The sequence below is a fragment of the Sorex araneus genome, chromosome 4 (genome assembly GCF_027595985.1).
Source record: "Sorex araneus isolate mSorAra2 chromosome 4, mSorAra2.pri, whole genome shotgun sequence".
NCBI classification, from domain to species: domain Eukaryota; kingdom Metazoa; phylum Chordata; class Mammalia; order Eulipotyphla; family Soricidae; genus Sorex; species Sorex araneus.
The window spans coordinates 194,698,252-194,716,440 of NC_073305.1; the positions used below are offsets into that span (position 1 = coordinate 194,698,252).

At 44.1% G+C, this 18,189-nt stretch overlaps 1 protein-coding gene across 2 annotated transcripts in view; it reads left to right on the forward strand.

The window, feature by feature from the left end:
* The window catches only part of LOC101543423 (cytochrome P450 3A12-like), a 30,825-nt gene that overhangs the window by 252 nt on the left and 12,384 nt on the right, over positions 1 to 18,189 (forward strand). For both annotated transcript variants that reach the window (XM_055136125.1, XM_004617342.2), the window contains exons 2-7: positions 4,212 to 4,305; positions 5,078 to 5,130; positions 10,547 to 10,646; positions 16,281 to 16,394; positions 16,620 to 16,708; positions 17,153 to 17,301. In XM_055136125.1, the coding sequence (XP_054992100.1) occupies positions 4,212 to 4,305; positions 5,078 to 5,130; positions 10,547 to 10,646; positions 16,281 to 16,394; positions 16,620 to 16,708; positions 17,153 to 17,301 (599 nt within the window). The remainder of the gene's footprint in view (positions 1 to 4,211; positions 4,306 to 5,077; positions 5,131 to 10,546; positions 10,647 to 16,280; positions 16,395 to 16,619; positions 16,709 to 17,152; positions 17,302 to 18,189) is intronic.

Genomic DNA, 18,189 nt, shown 5'->3' on the forward strand with positions numbered 1-18,189 from the left:
CCTGAGACTGACCTGACTTATTGTATATTTCGAATAGTGTATTTATCGTATATCTTATATTTTGAAAAGATTTATAGTATATTTTGATGATCGAGGATAAAAACATCCCATCTTTGCTATTGCTAGAATTTTTAATTTATGAGGTTTTATTATTCCGTGTGAATTTCAACCAGCATAGATCCAGATGGATGAACCAGAATACAGCAGAGGCAGATTAAAATCACCTGGCCCCATACTATGGGTACCAGGTCACTTCAAGGAGGAAGGAATCCAGGGGAACTGTTTGGGATTTTTCTTTTCATCTTTTTATCTGCTTTCAAAACTTCATGTCTACTCAGAGTTGCTCTTGCCAACTCCCCGACCCCTCACCCCAGGCATCATCCTGCAGGACACTGGGGCACCCTGACTTTGTGTGGAGCCCAGGACATTGCTCCTTCTTACTTAGAAGAGGCTTAGCCTACTCCACTGTGTTCCTCCCTGATATCTGCCCCAGAGACTCATCCTCACCCAGTTCACCTCTTAAGGAGAACTCTGGCACAAAGGAAATATGGAAAAGTTGCCATCGGTCCCTTTTTCCCCCATCCTTTCAGCCCGCAGGGAGGACAGCATCAGTACAGAGAGTGACGCCGCCTTCTCTGCAGAGTCAGATGGCCAACTGCAAAGTCACAGTCCCTGGGACCCAACTGGGAATTTGAATTCTTAACCCTAGCTGTCATGGAACAAGAAAATTACCTCAATGTGGGTCCTGGCATCTGAGAGCAGGGGCTGGGGAGCTATTCCTGACCTTGTGCCGAATGCCCCTGTGTGTCAGCTCTGACCTTGATTTTAATGTCATGGTCATAAGGAGGGGGACATCCTGAGCACAGCAACATAGAAATGATCAAGGTCATTTGAAGTGTTTGAAAGAACCGTTCAGGAATGATGGAAGTGTGGCAGCAGAATCATATATATATGTATATATATAAACCTATATATTATTTTCATAAAAGTAGTATATAATAGCTCATCACAGATAATATTCAAATACCAATCCCAGCACTGAGCACCTTCCCACCACAATAAGTGGGAAGTGTGTGAAGGTTGTTGTATTTCATTCTGGAGCCATTTCACCCCAAATACAAGAGAATAATCACAAGTATGTTAAAACCAAACAAAGGTATGGTACTTTTTTTGACTTGAATAATTTTTAATAATTAATTTTTTTAATTTTTAAAAATTTTTATTGAAACACTGTGAGATAGTTACATGCTTTCATGTTTGGGTTACAATCTCACAATGATCAAACACCCATCCCTCCACCAGTACACATTCCCTACCACCAGTATTCTGGGTATACCCCCTTTTCCCACCCTCCCCCTGCCTCTATGGCAGACAATATTCCCCATACTCTCTCTACTTTTGGGCATTATAGCTTGCAACACAGACACTGAGAGGTCATCATGTTTCGTCCATTATCTACTTTCGGTATGCATCTTCCATCCCAACTGGTTCCTTCAGCCATCATTTTCTTAGTGGTCCCTTCTCTATTCCATCTGCCTTTTCTCCTCCGCTCATAAAGAAGTCTTCCAGCTATGGGGCAATCCCCCTGGCCCTTGTATCTACTGTCCTTGGGTGTCAGCCTCATGTGATGCTACTGTACACTCCACAAATGAGTGCAGTCCCTCTATGTCTGTCCCTCTCTTTCTGACTCATTTCACTTAGCATGATACTCTCCATGTTTATCCATTTATAAGCAAATTTCATGACTTCACCTCTCCTAACAGCTGCATAATATTCCATTGTGTAGATGTACCAAAGTTTCTTTAACCAGTCATCTGTTTTAGGGCACTCGGGTTAACCTAACCTCACAGTTTAAGAGCTTGGAGAATGACCAACAAAAGGAGCCCAATACGAACAGGAGGAAGGAAATAATAAAACTCAGAGCAGAAATTAATGAGATGGAAACAAAAAAAACAATCTGGAAGATCAATGATACCAAGAGCTGGTCTTTTGAGAAAATAAACAAGATCGATAAACCTCTAGAAAGACTCACAAAAAAAGGGAGAGAAAAAACTGTAATAAACCGAATTATAAATGAAAAGGGGGACATTACAACAGAAATTACTAGAAATTCAAAGGATCCTCAGAGATTACTATGAGAATATTTTTGCCACAAACATGAAAACCTTGAGGAAATGGATAAATTCCTAGACTCCTAGAGCCTCCCAAGGCTGAACCAAGAAGACCTGGAATACCTGAACAGACCTATCACCATCAAGGAAATTGAAACGGTAATAAAAATTCTCCCCGAGCACAAAAGTCCTGGCCCAGATGGATTTACTAATTCTTCCAAACCTTTAAAGATAACTTACTCCATTTCTATTTGAGCTTTTCCAGGAAATTGAAGTATCAAAAACACTTCCAAAGAGTTTCTATGAAGCAAATATCACCCTGATACCAAAAACAGACAAAGATACCACAAAAAAAGAGAATTACAAACCTATGTCCCTGATGAACACAGACACAAAGATCCTCAACAAAATATTAGCAAATCGAATCCAACAACGTGTGCTACTTTTGATAAGTAGGCGAAATACAGTGTAAGAGACCATGTGGCCGCAAATGTGGCTGCGTGCAGCGCTCTCTTCCGGGAGCTTTAGTTTATAGTCTTTGGGTCTTGGCTGTTAATGAGATTAACTGGCACGGGGGGGGGGGGGCGGGCAGTTTGTGGGTGTGTCTGCCAAGCTACTGGAATAATGGGGAGCTGGGAGGGGGATGCCCAGTCCTGATCTGAGCAGGTTTGGAGATCTCAGTCACAGGTTCCCACATATTTGGGTTTTTCTGAGTTTTTGAGACACGCTGTTTTCAAATGTTCAACGTGGTTTAGATTCATTCTAATTGGCCTCAGACTGACTTTCCTACTGGAGGGTAGAGAGGGATGCTAGTCAGTATTTGAGAGTACACGGGTGTGTGGGAGACAGAACCTTCTAGAATATAGGACTGGAGTCTGGTGTGAGTCTGGTGTGACTTTGCCTTAGTCTTAGGTGGTGGATGCAGTTCTGACTGCACCTGCATGCAGGATCCTCTGATCTCCTGGCGTGACTGAATGAGCGAGAGCAGGGGCCGGCACCCGGGGCTGGGGCAGGGAGAGTCCTGCACAGTGGGACCCAGAGATGCCGTCAGTCCTGGTCTCACTGGGCATGGGGACAGGCTCAGTGACACTGTGTGGCCTAGGTGGGGCTGGGCCTCGAGGGTCAGGCCACACATAGCACCTGAAGCCCCAGAAGGCACAGGCGAACCACAAGGGGCAACAACACAGGCCCCTGCTCAGACACACTGGGAGGAATAGGACCCCCTGACCACAAATGGCCTTACTCTCCCCAATGGGTATGGACAGAAACCAGAGTATCCCTCTGCCTTCGCATGGGGTCATGTGAGCTCAAGTGCAACTAGGTCTGCCCCTGGGGACAGGTGCTCGATGATGAGCATCTCCAGAGTTTCTGAGACACAGTCCAAGTGTCACAGCTTGACCTCAGCAAAGGCATCAGACAGTAAACTGATTGCTGCAGAGAGAGCGGGGCTGGGAGCCACAGGGCTGGCCCTGGTGGGCAGTGGTCACGTGTCTCCCCACCACTCCGAGGAAGGTCCTGGACAGGTACCCCGGCAGGGTCTTCACAGCCAAGTCCCTTCTGGCAGGGACTCCTTCTCACTAAGTCACACACCGAGATTGCTGGGTTGGGGCAGACTCCTGGCACCGAAGCACATTCAAGACTGAAGTCCTCAGGAGAAGACACAAAATTTGCTTCATCTGACTCTGGGGAACATTGTCCTTCTTTATGTTGCCTGTAACTGTCATTTGCTCTGAGCAGGACGATGTGTGGCTTTGGAAGCCTCCAAGAACTGCCCTGCATGTTGGACCTCTTATTGGCTCTTGTTATTTATTAAATTATTATTATCATCTTTTTTTCAGAAGGGGGGTCCCTAACCGGCGGCGCTCAGGGCTGACTTCTGGCTCTCTCACTCAGAAATACCCTGGTGGTATTCAGGGAGCCACACAGTGCTGGGAATGGAGCCACTGGGCACCTGCCAGCCTTTACCTCTGGAGTGGCCCCAGCTCAGTGCTGTTACTAGCGCCTCATTATTACCTCTTTCGCCTGCCTTCTCTCATTACAGGAGCAGCTGACCAGCCCAGTTGCAAAATCTCCATGGCTACCTTTCTCTTTCCCTTGCAGGTACGGGACCCGCACACACGGATGGTTCAAGAAACTGGGGGTCCCGGGGCCGACCCCGCTGCCCTTTTTTGGAACTTTGCTGTCTTACCGGCATGTGAGTGAGCTTCGTGCTTTCTGTGTTGTTTTTCTGAGCTGTGGGTCCGGCTTAGTTCCTTGACAAATGTGCCCCTTTGTTCGACTGGACAGGCCTGCAGGACCGCTGATCACCAACTGGGTGGTGGTCGCCCCCAGCCCCTTCCCACCTCTTCCTCCAGCCCACAGGGACATAGAGTCAGGCCCTGCTCTGCACGACCCATGCTTCAGCTATCGCAGCTGACTTGGGCAGCAAATATAGCAAATAAAAGCAGGTATAGCAAATAAAAGCAGGAGCAATTAACATTGCTCTGCCTTGGAGAGGGGAACCAACCCCACCTCCAACTTCCTCATTGGGCTGAGCTGGCTGTATTCCCCGCACCTATGTAAGGAGTCCTTGACATCCTTCACTCAACAGGACTCGGGTGTCGGGAAGTGGTGCTGAGTCAGCAGCTAAAGGGTCAGTTCCCACCACGCATGCCCACTGCTGCCCACCTGTATGGATCGTGTGGTGCTGATTCCCATCGTGGTGGGGAGAGCATAGTTGTAGGAGCACAGGAGGTGAGAAGGGCAGGCAAGGCTGGCTTTGCCACCTGCAGAATTGGGGAATGTTCCAGACTTTACATTGCTCTCTCAAATGTCTCCTCTGTGTCTCTCCTCTCACTTTGAGCCAGGGGCTTCCTCACGATAAAAAGATGGGCAGGATATGCTTCCAGGGCCCCCAGCCACCTCTGTTTCTTTCACAGACAGCTCAAGACTTTTTGATGCCTAATATCATTTTGTTTCTCCTGCAGGGACTTTGGGACTTTGACTTGAATTGTTTTAAAAAATATGGGAAAGTGTGGGGGTGAGTACTCTGGGAACGTCTCTGGGGTTGAGAACTTCATGAGCAGAGATCATCCTACTGGGCCTCCGGCATGGGAGCCTCCATTGCAAAGCTTAAGGTCCCCTGTCCTGCCATGTCTGCAGAGACCTCCCAGTCAGGCCAGGAGAGACTGTCGCTGGGCTCCTGATATTGGTGGCCTCAGATCTCTAGCGTCATTTTTTGCAGATATCTCTTGTCCCCTCTTCTCTCTGTCCTTCAGTTCTTCAGTCCCTTTTAAACACACAAGTGTCTCTGACTCACATACTTCTAGCCCGCCATCAGAAAAATCTCCACAGCCCTTCCTCACAATTAAATGAAAATTCCAAAATCTCTGCCTAAAGTTTGGGTTCGCTATTTCCCATGGAACTGGGCTGAGGTTGACATGTAAACAGAGTGGATAATGCTTTTGCTGGGTCATCCTTTTATATTTGTTTTTGGTGTTGGTTTTCTTCTGGCCACTCGTGGGTGTACTCAGGTCTTACCTTGGCTCTGAGCCAAGGACTCATTTCTGGTAGCATTCCAGTGACCTCATGTGGTGGCAGGAATTGAACTGTGGTCAGTTGCCGGCAAGGCAAGTGTACTTGCCTTGAACTATTTCCCAAGCCCTTTGATTCCTGTTTTTCTAAACTTTATGCCAGTGAGGACAGTTCCTTAATAGTTAAAATAAATCACCATTCACAAGTTTTGGTAAACAGGGCATGGAAGTCATTCATTATCCTACTTTCAGTTTCTTTATTGACCCATAATTGTTGATGCTCAGTGATTACTCCTAGCTCAGGGCTTATCATGGCTATGTACTCCTGGCAGAGATCAGGGGACCATAACTTGTTGGGGGGAGCAGTCAATCACTTGAAGGGCATATACAATTGAAACATATGCAGTTGCAGAAACTATTTACATGTATATAAGAAATGTATTATAATTTCTATCTAATATTAAGTCATATGCTTCTTTTCTCTATCTATACCCTGGGTATTAGAAATAGTAATATTTCTAATAGCTGGGTATTAGAAATAGTAGTATTGAATGAAAATCTATGTTAAATCTATATTAAACATAAATTTTGAATATTAATCCCAAATGCTTTAGGTTTCATCAGTGAATTTCCCTTTTTCCTCTCCCCAGAGAAGTTCACAGTGGCTTTAAGTACACTCCTAATCCCCAGAGTTTATCTTTCATTCTCTTTTGCCTTACCTCCTCTTCTAAGAGCTACTAAAGTCCCCAAGACAGGCTAATAAAGTCAAACTTCTGGTGACTTTGGGCTTTGTAGGTCTGTTGGATAACACTAGTATGTCCTTTCTCCTTGTCCATTCTCATCCACAAGGAGTTCAAGTCTCGTCCAGCAAGGAGTTCAAGTTTGCTGAGTAACACCCATCAAAATGATCCCAAAGCACTTCCATTTTCTCTGTGTTTATCTTTCATTTCTCCTTTGTTCTCTGCTAGCCCTAATCAGAACCTGGGGTGACCTGAAAAGTCAGATTTTTATGACCTGAAAAGTCAGACTTTTATGAGGACTCTAGGTTGTGTAAGTGCAAGCGAAATATGCTTTTCCTTTCCCTTATGTCTTTTGCATAGTTTAATTTAGAGCAATGTTCTTTTTGTATAGACAAAGGAAGATAGTTAATGTTATGCTTTTGTAACGGGAGCTAGTTGGCTCCAAATAATATTTACTCCTGGGGATCTGTCATATTAACTCGCCTTAAGCTTCGGTTGCCTTAGTTCTTAATACCCCAAAAGTTGGGTCCTTGCAAGGACTTGGATGGACCCAGGGTAAGCCATAAGCTACCCAGGCATTGAAAAAGGACAAGCTGTAAGCTACCCTGGCATTATAAATGGACAATCCGAGCTCCATAAAACGTATAATAAGAGAACAGTCACTGACAAACTCTGTAATGACTCAAAAAGAAGTAACTGGACAAGGACCCTGATGGAGTTAGGAAAGACTTACTGGCCTGAGGACTATAGTCTGGGATATATAGCCAGGTATTCTCAGGAAGGACCACCGTTTAAGCTTAATATATCTCTTATTGTGTCAATACAAAATGACTAAAAATGTTATTAAGAAGTAAATTTAAGGGGCTGGAGCTATAGTACAATGGGTGGAGTGTTTGCCTTACACACAGAAGACAGAGGTTCTAATCCCAGCATCCCATATGTTCCCCAAGCACCGCCAGGAGTAATTCCTGAGTGCATGAGCCAGGAGTTACCCTTGTGCATCGCTGGGTGTGACCCAAAAAGGAAAAAAAAAACGAAGTAAATTTCAAATGCCTGTTCAAATGGATACTGGCTAAGAAAATGGTAAGGTAATACACACTTATTTTTTTTAAAGAAATATTTTATTGAACCACCGTGAAAACAAGAAAAAAATACAAAGCTTTCAGGTTTAAGTCACAGTCAAATACTGATTAAACCACCATCCCTTCACCAGTGCACCCGTTCCACCACCAAGAACCCCAATACACCCCCCTCCCACCCCACCCCCCATCTAAGTAGCTAATGATATTCCCATTATTCTCTCTATATATTGAGTACATTTCATATTTCCATACAGAACTCACTATTGTTGATTGGAAATTTTCCCCAACAATCAGGCCTGCTGAATAAGCATCATCTAATAATTTCTCTTCCTTGGTAAAAGTGAAGACTTTGAGTCCGCGATAGCGGCCGCGCGGTTTTGGGTTTCTAATATTTTAGCTCAGTTCACAGTCAAAATGGATGGCTGCAAGAATCTGCTCTGGTGCCAAAATGGGTTAGGAGACCTCAGGATCACAGTCAGTAGGCGCGGAGGCTCTGCTTCTCGTGCCGCGGCTCTTGGTTCATCTCTGGGCGGAAGGCGCGCCGGGAACACCTCCCCTCCCAGCTCAGATTTTTTTTTTTTTAATGAAATCTCTTCTTGGGCTAAGGTGAAGCCTGTGGGTGGTTTTCAGGAGCAGCCGCTCAGGTTTCTGACCAGCGTAGGGTAGCTTCATACTTCGGCTCTCTGCCTCTTTGCCTCCAGTAGGTAGCAGTGCAGTGTGTTAGTCGGTAATACACACTTAGATGGAAATATGTCCTTGGGTGGATCTCTAAACAGGGTGAGATTTTGTCCCAGAATAAGCTTGCCCCGAAGGAAGGGCTTGGCATATGTTGATTGGGCTACCACTCCTGCTATATTTTTACCCCCAGCTCCTGTAGGTTTTTCTGTAACTAAAGCTGTGGGGCTGGACTGGGAGACAGCGTGAGACTGGATTGGGGCAGACGGTGAGATTGGAATAGTGAGCGGTGAGATTGGAATAAATGGCGGGAAGAGATTGGAATAAACAGCAACTGATCACCAACAAACATGGTGGTCCCTCCTCCCCCTTCACACATCCATTGGCCGCTGCACACAGCCAGGGTGGGGAGGCAGCTCATGGTCACCTAATACACGACGTGAGCACCCACATTTTGAACTCACAATACTATGGTGAACTGCTTGCTTTTCTCTTTCCCCTATAAACTTCATATTTTACTATAGAGCTATGTTCTTTGCTTAAACACAGAATGACCATTAATGCTATACTCCTAATATTTTGGAGTATAATTTGGAGAATAATTTACTTTGAAATATACATACTCCTGGGCATCCATCTTAATTACTTGACTCAGGCTTCAGTTGTTCCATAGTTCCTAACACCCCAAAAAGCTGGGTCCCACCGTGGGATCTATGGATCAACCCAGGCAAGCAGCAAAGCTACCCCGGCTTTAATATGGGGCAGTCTAAAAATCATAAAGCATAATCTTTTTTTTTAAATGAATCACCACGAGATACAGTTACAGACTTACAAACTATTGTGATTACATTTCAGTCATCCCTTCACCAGTGCCCATTCTCCATCACCAATGTTCCCAGTATCCCTCCTATCACCCCCCCATCCCTCCTGCCTCTTGGCAGGGACATTCCCTTTTCCTCTCTCCTTTTGGATGTTATGTTTGTAATATGGGTACTCAGTGGCCATGTATTCGGGCCATAGTCTAAAAAAGTATGGTCTTGGTATAAATTGTAATAACCTAAAAGACAGGACTCCTTGGGGTGGGAAAAGCTAAATTGGCCTGAGGACTAAGTCTGATATAAAGCCCAGCTGGCTTTTAACCTTAGACTCCCAAGCCCAGAGAACTAAGTTTTAGAATCTGAATTTATTACTGAAAGAATCTATATTTCTTACTTTTAAATAAATGCAAATATTCATAAGAAGTAAACTTAATTGTTTAATATGTACCAGCAGCAAGGAAAAGAGAAAAGCAATAGAGATGCTTGTCATCCCCTAGTGAATTTCTAAGTGTAGTTTCAGACAGAGCGTCTGCTTGAGCTAACCCCCCAAAAAGAATTGCATCCACTGAAATTCTTTGCCTCTGCAAAGGATCCATCATACCTGGCATCCCTGGGTGGGCCTGAAAGCCTCAGAAGCCACCAACCTTCTGGTTAGCAGCACCACATCCCTGACTCACTTTTTCTTCAGAATATAATATAATATAATATAATATAATATAATAATTATATGTTAAATATGACATAATGTATAATTGTTAATTCAATGAAATATTTTCACTGTCACTGTCACTATCATCTGTTGCTCATCGGTTTGTTCGAGTGGGCACCAGTAACGTCTCTCATTGTGAAACTTATTGTTACTGTTTTTGGCATATCCAATATGCCACGGGTAGTTTGCCAGGCTCTGCTGTGCGGGCGCGATACTCTTGATAGTTTGCCGGGCTTTCCGAGAGGGGCTGAGGAACCGAACATGGGTCGGCTGCATGAAAGGCGAACATCCTACCACTGTGCTATCGCTCCAGCCCAAAATATTTTAGGATGTTAAATTTAATTATAATTAACATTATATTTATATTATGTTAAATATAAATTTAATATTGAATTTAAAAACCCACATTTAGCGTTTAATTTTATATTGTTTTGTGCTTGATGATTTGCTTGCCTCCTATTAATTACTATTCCAAGTTATTTTTATTTATTTTTTATTTTATTTTATTTTTTGCTTTTTGGGTCTCACCCAGCGATGATCAGGGGTTACTCCTGGCTTTGCACTCAGGAATTGCTCCTGGCAGTGCTTGAGGGACCATATGGGATGCCGGGGATCGAACCCGGGTCGGCCGCGGGCAAGGCAAACGCCCTACCCGCTGTGCTATCGCTCCGGCCCCTCCAAGTTATTTTTAATAATATAATATTTAAATGTACAAAATTAATGAAAATGGTACAGGAACACCTATGTATACCTCTCTTAGACTTGCCATCCCCCCATATTCTGTCAAAGCTGAATCTAGTCTTCAGATACCACAAACTCAGGGTGGGAGTTGGGCTTCCATGCAGGACTTCAGCGGCAGAACCTGGCGCTAAACATAATCAGCTGTTTTCTCATTGCAGGATTTTTGATGGCCCATTGCCTGTGTTGGCTATTACTGACCCAGACATGATCAAAACCGTCCTGGTGAAAGAATGTTACTCTGTCTTCACAAACCGGCGGGTAGGTGCCCTTTCATTTGATTGGACACTCGTTTATGGATTCAATGTTCATACCTGGTCATCCACAGGAAGTTTCCAAGTGAGGTTCAAGGATGTCTCATGCCATGTGCCCTTCATCCATGCTCTGGACTGTTGTTTCTGTTCATGCTTTTTTCCCCAAGGCTGCTGACCGCCTACATCGTGACAGTTCGACATCCAAGTAGGATGCTGACCTTGGAAGTCTGCACAGAGCTGGCTTAGCTCCCAACACCATGCATGCTCTCTTCCATGTGAGGCTCTGTGGAAGGGTCTCATCTGTGCAGATTTCTGTGATGTGCCTACAATGAAGACAGAACCTGGGGCCAGGGAGTGAGCTGCAGTGTGGAGCACTTGCCTTGCATGTACGAGGCCCTGAGCACAGGCCAGCACTGATGTAGGTCCTCTCTATACATTAGAGAATGACACAGACCTCATCATGCTCCCCTTAATACTCTTATTTTAATTTTCAAAATTTTTAATTAAAATCTTTTAATATATTAATTAATCAATTTTAATTGAATCATTGTAACATAGACAGCTATGAAGTTGTTCATGATTGGGTTTTAGTCATATAATATTCCAACACCCATCCCTTCACCAGTCTACATTTCCCAGCATTAAATTTTTTTCTTAAAATATTTATATTGGATCACCGTGAATACGTAGTTATTCATGATATATCACTGTATCTCAGGGCTGGGAGGAATAGAGATGTTATTGGTGCCTGCTCGAATAAATTGACGAATCGATGATATCACATGATATCACGTTCGTCGATTTACTCGAGCAGGCACCAGTAACATGTCTATTCCCCTCAGCCCTGAGATTTTAGAAGCCTCTCCTTACTCGTCTTTCCCAACGATTGAAGGCTCTTTCAGGGTCAGGGGAATGAGACCTATCGTTACTATATTTGGCATATCTAATATGCCACTGGTAGCTTGCCAGGCTCTGCCTGTGCAGGCGGGATACTCTCAGTAGCTTGCTGGGCCCTCCAAGAGGTATGTATATATCTGTTACTATTTGGGATATGAATATGCCATGGGGAGCCTGCCAGACTCTCCTGTGCAGGCTATAAACTCTCAGTAGCTTGTCAGGTTCTCCAAGAGAGAACTAAGGGCCACATCGCTGCTACAAGCTTCGAGGAGCTTGGTTTTATAGTTTCTGGATGTTGGCCATTGATGGGATTACACAGCTCCGGGGGCAGTTTCTGGGTGTGACTGCCTACCTACTGGAAAATGGGGAATCTGGGTGGAATAGGCCCAGTCCCGATCCAAGCAGCCTTGGAGATCTCGGTCGTGGGTTCCACACACCTGTGTTCTTCTGCTGGTACCTTCGTGCATGAGGCTCGTCTGAACATGTGGAGAGTAGCATATATATTCATGATATATATCAAGTTATATATAAAGGTATATCAAGTTCTATATGTCAAGGTGTATTAAGTTATACCTCCCTTTCACATTCACTGCTTGTTCGGAGTGACTACTTCTCTCTTTCATTGTCAGAGCAGTCCCTTTCCTGACCAATCCTTCTCTCTCCCCACTGTGGCAAGCTATCTACTAAGAACTACTTCTTCTGCCCTTTATTTCTATTACCTCTGGGCAGTACTTAGTCTCCCACCTTGTTTCTTTATGATCCACATATGAGTGTGATCATTCAGAGTCTCCCCCTCTCTCTCTGCCTAACTTCACTCAGCATGATGCTCTATAGATCCATCCATATATCATCAAATTGCATGACTTCCCCTTTTCTTACAACTTGGTGGTATTTCATTGTGTAGATGTACCAGTTTCTTTATCCAGTCGTCTGTTCTTCAGCTCTTAAGTTGTGTTCAGATTCCAGCTACTGTGAACAGTGCTGTAATGAACACACTGTAAGGAGTGCAGATGCTTTACCTGCACGTGCTTGGAGGCCATTAAGGGATATTCCCAGAAGCAGCATTTCTGGGTCGTATGCAAACTCAATCCTCCATTTTTGAGAAATGTCCGTATTGTATTCTCAAGAGACTGATCCCTCATAGGTGCATATATATTTAGGAGTCGCTGTACATATCTTGTGAAAATGACCTTCTCTGTTTCATAATGTTTTTAGCCTAAAATCGATGTTGTAATATACAATGTGGCTACTCTAACCTTTTGCTATTTGCTTGAAATATTTTTTCAAACTTTAACTTTGAGACTTTTGTGTTTCCCCTTGATATTCAAACATATTTCTTACATACCCTCAGCTCCACACACACTTGTTGTTAGTTCCAACCATTGACCAGTACTTCTAAGCCCTGCTCTTGGCCATGGATATTAGTCTTCTACTATATATTGATTTATATGCCATAAATGAATGCAGTCATTCTATATCTGTCCCTCTCATTCTGACTCATTTCACTCAGTGTGATACTTTCCATGTCCACCTATTTATAGACAAATTTCAGGACTTAATTTTTCCAAAAATTGCATAGTATTCCATTGTGTAGATGTATCATAGTTTCTTTATCCATTTGTCTATTCTGTCTTTTAATTATTTTGCTTTTTGGGTCACACCCAGCGATGCTGGGGGGTTACTTCTAGCTTTGCACTGAGAAATTGCTCCTGGCGGTGCTTGGAAGACCATATGAGATGCCAGGGATCAAACCCGAATTGGCCGCGTGCAAGACAAACTCCCTACCTGCTGTACTATCACTCCTGCCCTCATTGTCTATTCTTGGGCACTGTTCAGTATCAATATTGCAAACCACAATGCTCAAAATAAGAGAAAGAAAGCGCCTACTATAGAGTAAGGCAGAGGGTAGGGGTAGGGGGGTAATGGGAGGGAACCTGGTTACACTGGTGCTGGGGAATGCACACTGGTGAAGGGATGGGTGTTGGAATACTGTATGACTGAAATCCAATCATGAACATGTGATGATGGTGAATTTGTTGGACCAGGGGTGGGGCAGAGGTGGGAGTCCAGTGCCCTTATCAGGGGCCCTGACCAGGCAGATTACTGACTGCTATTAACTGCTAGTTACTGGTCAGTATTTTGCACAGCACAGCAGATGCAATAAAGAAGTAGCTCAGAAGCCCAACAAGCTTAATCACTACACTTTTTTTGTTTATGCAGTTTTTATTATACTTATTTGTATACTACTATACTATTGAAGAAGATAAATACATTTTATTTATTTTTTTAAAATTTTTTAATTTTTAATTAGTGAATCACCGTGAGGGTACAGTTACAGATTTATACAATTTTGTGCTCATGTTTCCCTCATACAAGGTTTGAGAACCCCTCCCTTCACCAGCGCCCATTCTCCACCACCAGTAAATCCATCATCCCTCCCACCCTCCCCAAACCCATCTCTCCCCACCCCACCCTGCCACTGTGGCAGGCATTCCCTTCTGTTCTCTCTCTCTAATTAGCTGTTGTGGTTTGCAATAAAGGTGTTGAGTGAATCACTACACTTTTATTGTGGTGGATGTAGTAGCCTTTTCTCTTAAGTGGCAATTTAGCAGAGTAACCCCCTAAAGAAAACAAAACAAAACCAAAGAAAACAAAAACTACCTTAAGAAACTCATTTTTTGGGTTGTTCATATAACATTATAGAGCACAGAGAACTGATCTGAGGCACCAGTTTGCTAAGGTGTCTGTCTATCCCTGAATCACTCTTTACATAGCCCTGGAGAATGTCCTACCCCCATTCCTGTCTGTTCTTTTGAGGACACTTTGCTAATCACACGCGACATTTGTGTGAAGAAGATTGGAAACCACATCAGCTGGTGAATGCCTCCTCTACCATCATGGGAAGTGGGTCTTTGGGACCCATATTTTGTGATTGTTGAGCACAGGGTCTGATAATAACTATACAGTCACCAAATAGCTATTAAATTATTGATGAATCTTTGATAAATTTTCACACCAATCAAGACCACCAACATTTATTTTCTGAATCCATTTTGCTACTTTGTGTCTCTTGATTGGTGCGTTTATACCATTGACATTGAGAGAGATTATTGCCATGTGATTATATGCCATCTATCTGTAGGGTTTGTTGTTCTTGTAGGGTTTTTCTTGTCTTACATCAGCCCCTTTAGTCCTTCTTTTAAGTTTGGTTTTGAGTCTATGAAGTTCCTGAGTTGTTGTTTATCTTTGAAATAGTGTATGGTTCCTTCAAATTTAAGTGAGAGTTTAGAGTATTCTTGGTGAGACATTCATTTTATTGAGCTTTTTCACTATATCCCACCATTGTCTTCAGGCTCGGAGGGTTTCCTCTGATAGGTCTGCTGTAAATCTAAGGGGTGCTCCTTTGTATGTGATTTTCTTTTTTGATCTTGCTGCTTGCAGTATTGTGTCTCTATCCGCAGCATCCACCATTCTGACTATGATATGCCTTGGAGTTTTTTATTATTGGGGTCCCTTTTAGCTGGCACCCTTAGAGCTCCTTGAATCTGGATGCCTGCATTCTCCACCTCTGTGAATTTCTTAAGCAATGATGTCCTTAACTGTGGTTTTTTTCTTTGGGATTAGTTACCTGTGCTTCTGGTACTCTAATGATTCTTATGTTGTTCCTTTTGAGGTCATCCCCTAGGACTGATTTGCCTTTGAGCCATTTTGGGGACTTTTGCCATTATTTGTTTTTGTCTATATGCTTTCTGCAGCTCATATTCAAGCTCACTGATTTTGTCTTTGGCTGTAACCATTCTACTGTTGAGGGCTACTATTAAGTTTTTTATTTCATCTACCAATTCCTTTAATTGTGTCACTTCTGTTCATAGCTTTGAAAATTTCTGCTCTCATTTCTTCCTGTATTTTCTTGGTGGTCCGTTCCAATGCTGTGTTCATATCCTCCCTTAGTTTATTGGTTGTCTGTTCCATGGTTGCTTTGAGTTCATTGACCATCTTAACGATTTCTTCTCTGGATTCCTTATCTGAGAGGAGGTTGTGTTTGTGGGTGACCTCTGTTGAGGCTTCTGAAATCTTTTCTTCATTTTTTCCTTGTGGTGGGGTTTTTCATTGTTTCTTCATGTTGTTATGGGATGATAGAGGTGAAACCTTCCGGTTCTCTATTTCTATTCCCTCTTGCTACAGGAAGATATTCTGGGTGAGCTAAGTCGATGATGGTAGCCTTTCCCCCCTTCTAGAATAGTTCCTTACCCTAAGGTGCTCTTCCTAGTTTATGTAGGGCCTTCTAGTGAAAGCTTGAGAGAATGATCTCTTTTTTGAAGGGCTTTGTGTACCTTCTTGTGTTTCTGACAGTTTTTGTGAAATTAGGATAGGCTAATGGATCATTGTGGATATAATGATTGAGATGGCACCAGGGAGTTCTTCGAAGAAATAGGTCGTACAGATTGTGACCTAAGTGCTCAGAGTAGGAAAGGGAGAAGAGTGCTTGGTTAGAGCGGCGCGGCGCGTGTTGAGACTTGTGGCAATGGGAAGAGAGGGTCCTGGGGTGCTTACAAACCCCAGGATTGGCGAGGCCTGTGTGAGATTTCTCTCAGGAGGGGCAGGAAGGACTGAGGGCATTTCAAGGTCCAAGTTAGCTGGGTTAGGGGAGTGCTTGGTTAGAGAAGTGCATGGAGAGGCTTGCGGTGGGAAGACCACCAACATTAATGTTCGCAAAAATGACTTTTTTTTTTTTTAACTTTAGCTCTTTGGTTCACTGGGACTTATGAAAAACGCCCTCACTCTGTCTCAGGATGAGCAGTGGAAGAGACTGCGGACTCTGCTGTCTTCAGTCTTCTCCAGCAGAAAGCTTAAGGAGGTAAGAACAATAGAGAAATTTTAATTAGACATTCAAGAGATACTTAGGGGCTAGAAAATTAATTTGTTTTAAATAAGGTTTTCTTCATAGGGGCAGTCTGCTGAATCTGATGTTCTTTTATCTTTGTGTCCCAAGAGAACACTGATTGACAATCCAGGGGACACACTCTAGTTCTGGGAACCACCTTGAATCTCTGTCTTTAATTCGGGGCTGTATTTTGTGCAGATGTTCCCCATCATTGCCCGGTATGGAGATGCGCTGGTGAGGAATCTGAAGAAGAAGGCAGATCAGGGCACATCCATCAACTTGAAAGTGTAAGTAGGGGTGTGGCAGCAGGGACTCTGGGGCACCCGCTATGAGCACAGCAGGCGGGGAGTCGCGCCAGACGCTCTCCACCTAGTGGACCCCCTGGGAAGGCGCCTTATTTCCGGGCCCGCCTGGTCCACTGCAGGGCTCTGCTGCCCAGTGCTGGCAATAGTGCAGGCAAACTGCTAAGGGCCGCCGAGCGTGGGTCTCAGTCCCCCTCCACAGAGGGGTGGCTTGGACTTGCCCCTGCCCAAAGCAACCCGCCCCTCCTGCCCAGACAAGCCCCTCCTGAGCAGGTGCAATGGGGAAGCAGCTGGTCCTGACAGTCGTGGCTGCGCCCCTGCTGCCTGGCCACTGACAGTTCCAGGCGCTTCTCACCGCCCGTGCGGGACTCCCGTATGAACAGGGCCTGTTTGACTTTTCAACGTCCCTGTTTTCCTCTATCTGCTCAGCGTGTTTGGGGCCTACAGCATGGATGTGATCACCGGCACGTCATTTGGAATAAACGTGGATTCCCTCAACAACCCTAAGGATCCCTTGGTGGAAAATGTCCAGAAGCTCTTGAAAGTCGATTTCTCAGATCCGTTCCTGTTCTTCATTAGTATGTCTACTACCATTCTGATGGGGGTGTTGGGTTCGGGCACACGGGGCGGTGTTCAGGGCTTCCTCCTGGCTCTGCGATCTGGCATTCCTCCTGGAGGACGTGGGGTCCATACTGATGCCCAGGACTGACCGAATCATGTCTGCTATGCGCAAGGCAAATAAGTGTCCGAGCAGCTGTCCCACAGCTTCACATCCTTTTTGTTTCCTTATTCCATTTCTTCTTTTTAATACTCAACCCCCCTCTGGCTGTCCTTCTCTCACAGACTGTGAAATATCAGGTTGAAAACATTGCTCTGCTCCTAATACATCAGATGCCATATCAAGGTCCAGAATTTATTTTTGTTTTATTCACAAAAGGGTGTTGGCTTTTTCAAGACCTTTCTGTATTTACAGGAATTTGGGTTTTGGTTTTTTGTTCTGCTGATATGGTGTATTATAAGCTCTCACCTTCCTTCAGATGTAGCAACCCTCATTTATGGGACACACGTTTTATTTTTTTTTCTTAACACTTTTTTTTTTTTTTGCTTTTTGGGTCACAGCCGGCAATGCACAGAGGTTACTCCTGGCTCTGCACTCAGTAATTACTCCTGGGGTTGCTCAGGGGACCATAGGGGATGCTGGGAATCAAAACCGGGTTGGCCGCGTGCAAGACAAACGCCCTACCCGCTGTGCTATTGCTCCAGCCCTTTTCTTAACACTTTCAAATTTTGGTTTTGTTCTGCAGTTTATTGCTTTCCTTCCAAAATATTAGAGGAAATTCTCGGGTCCAAGATTGCAACAATCTCTTGAGTATGCCCCTTCTAAGTTTCACTCTCCTTAACTTTGCTTAATTTGTGAAGGTAGAGGAAAGATTTAGGAGAAAATTATGAACTCATCAGACTCATCA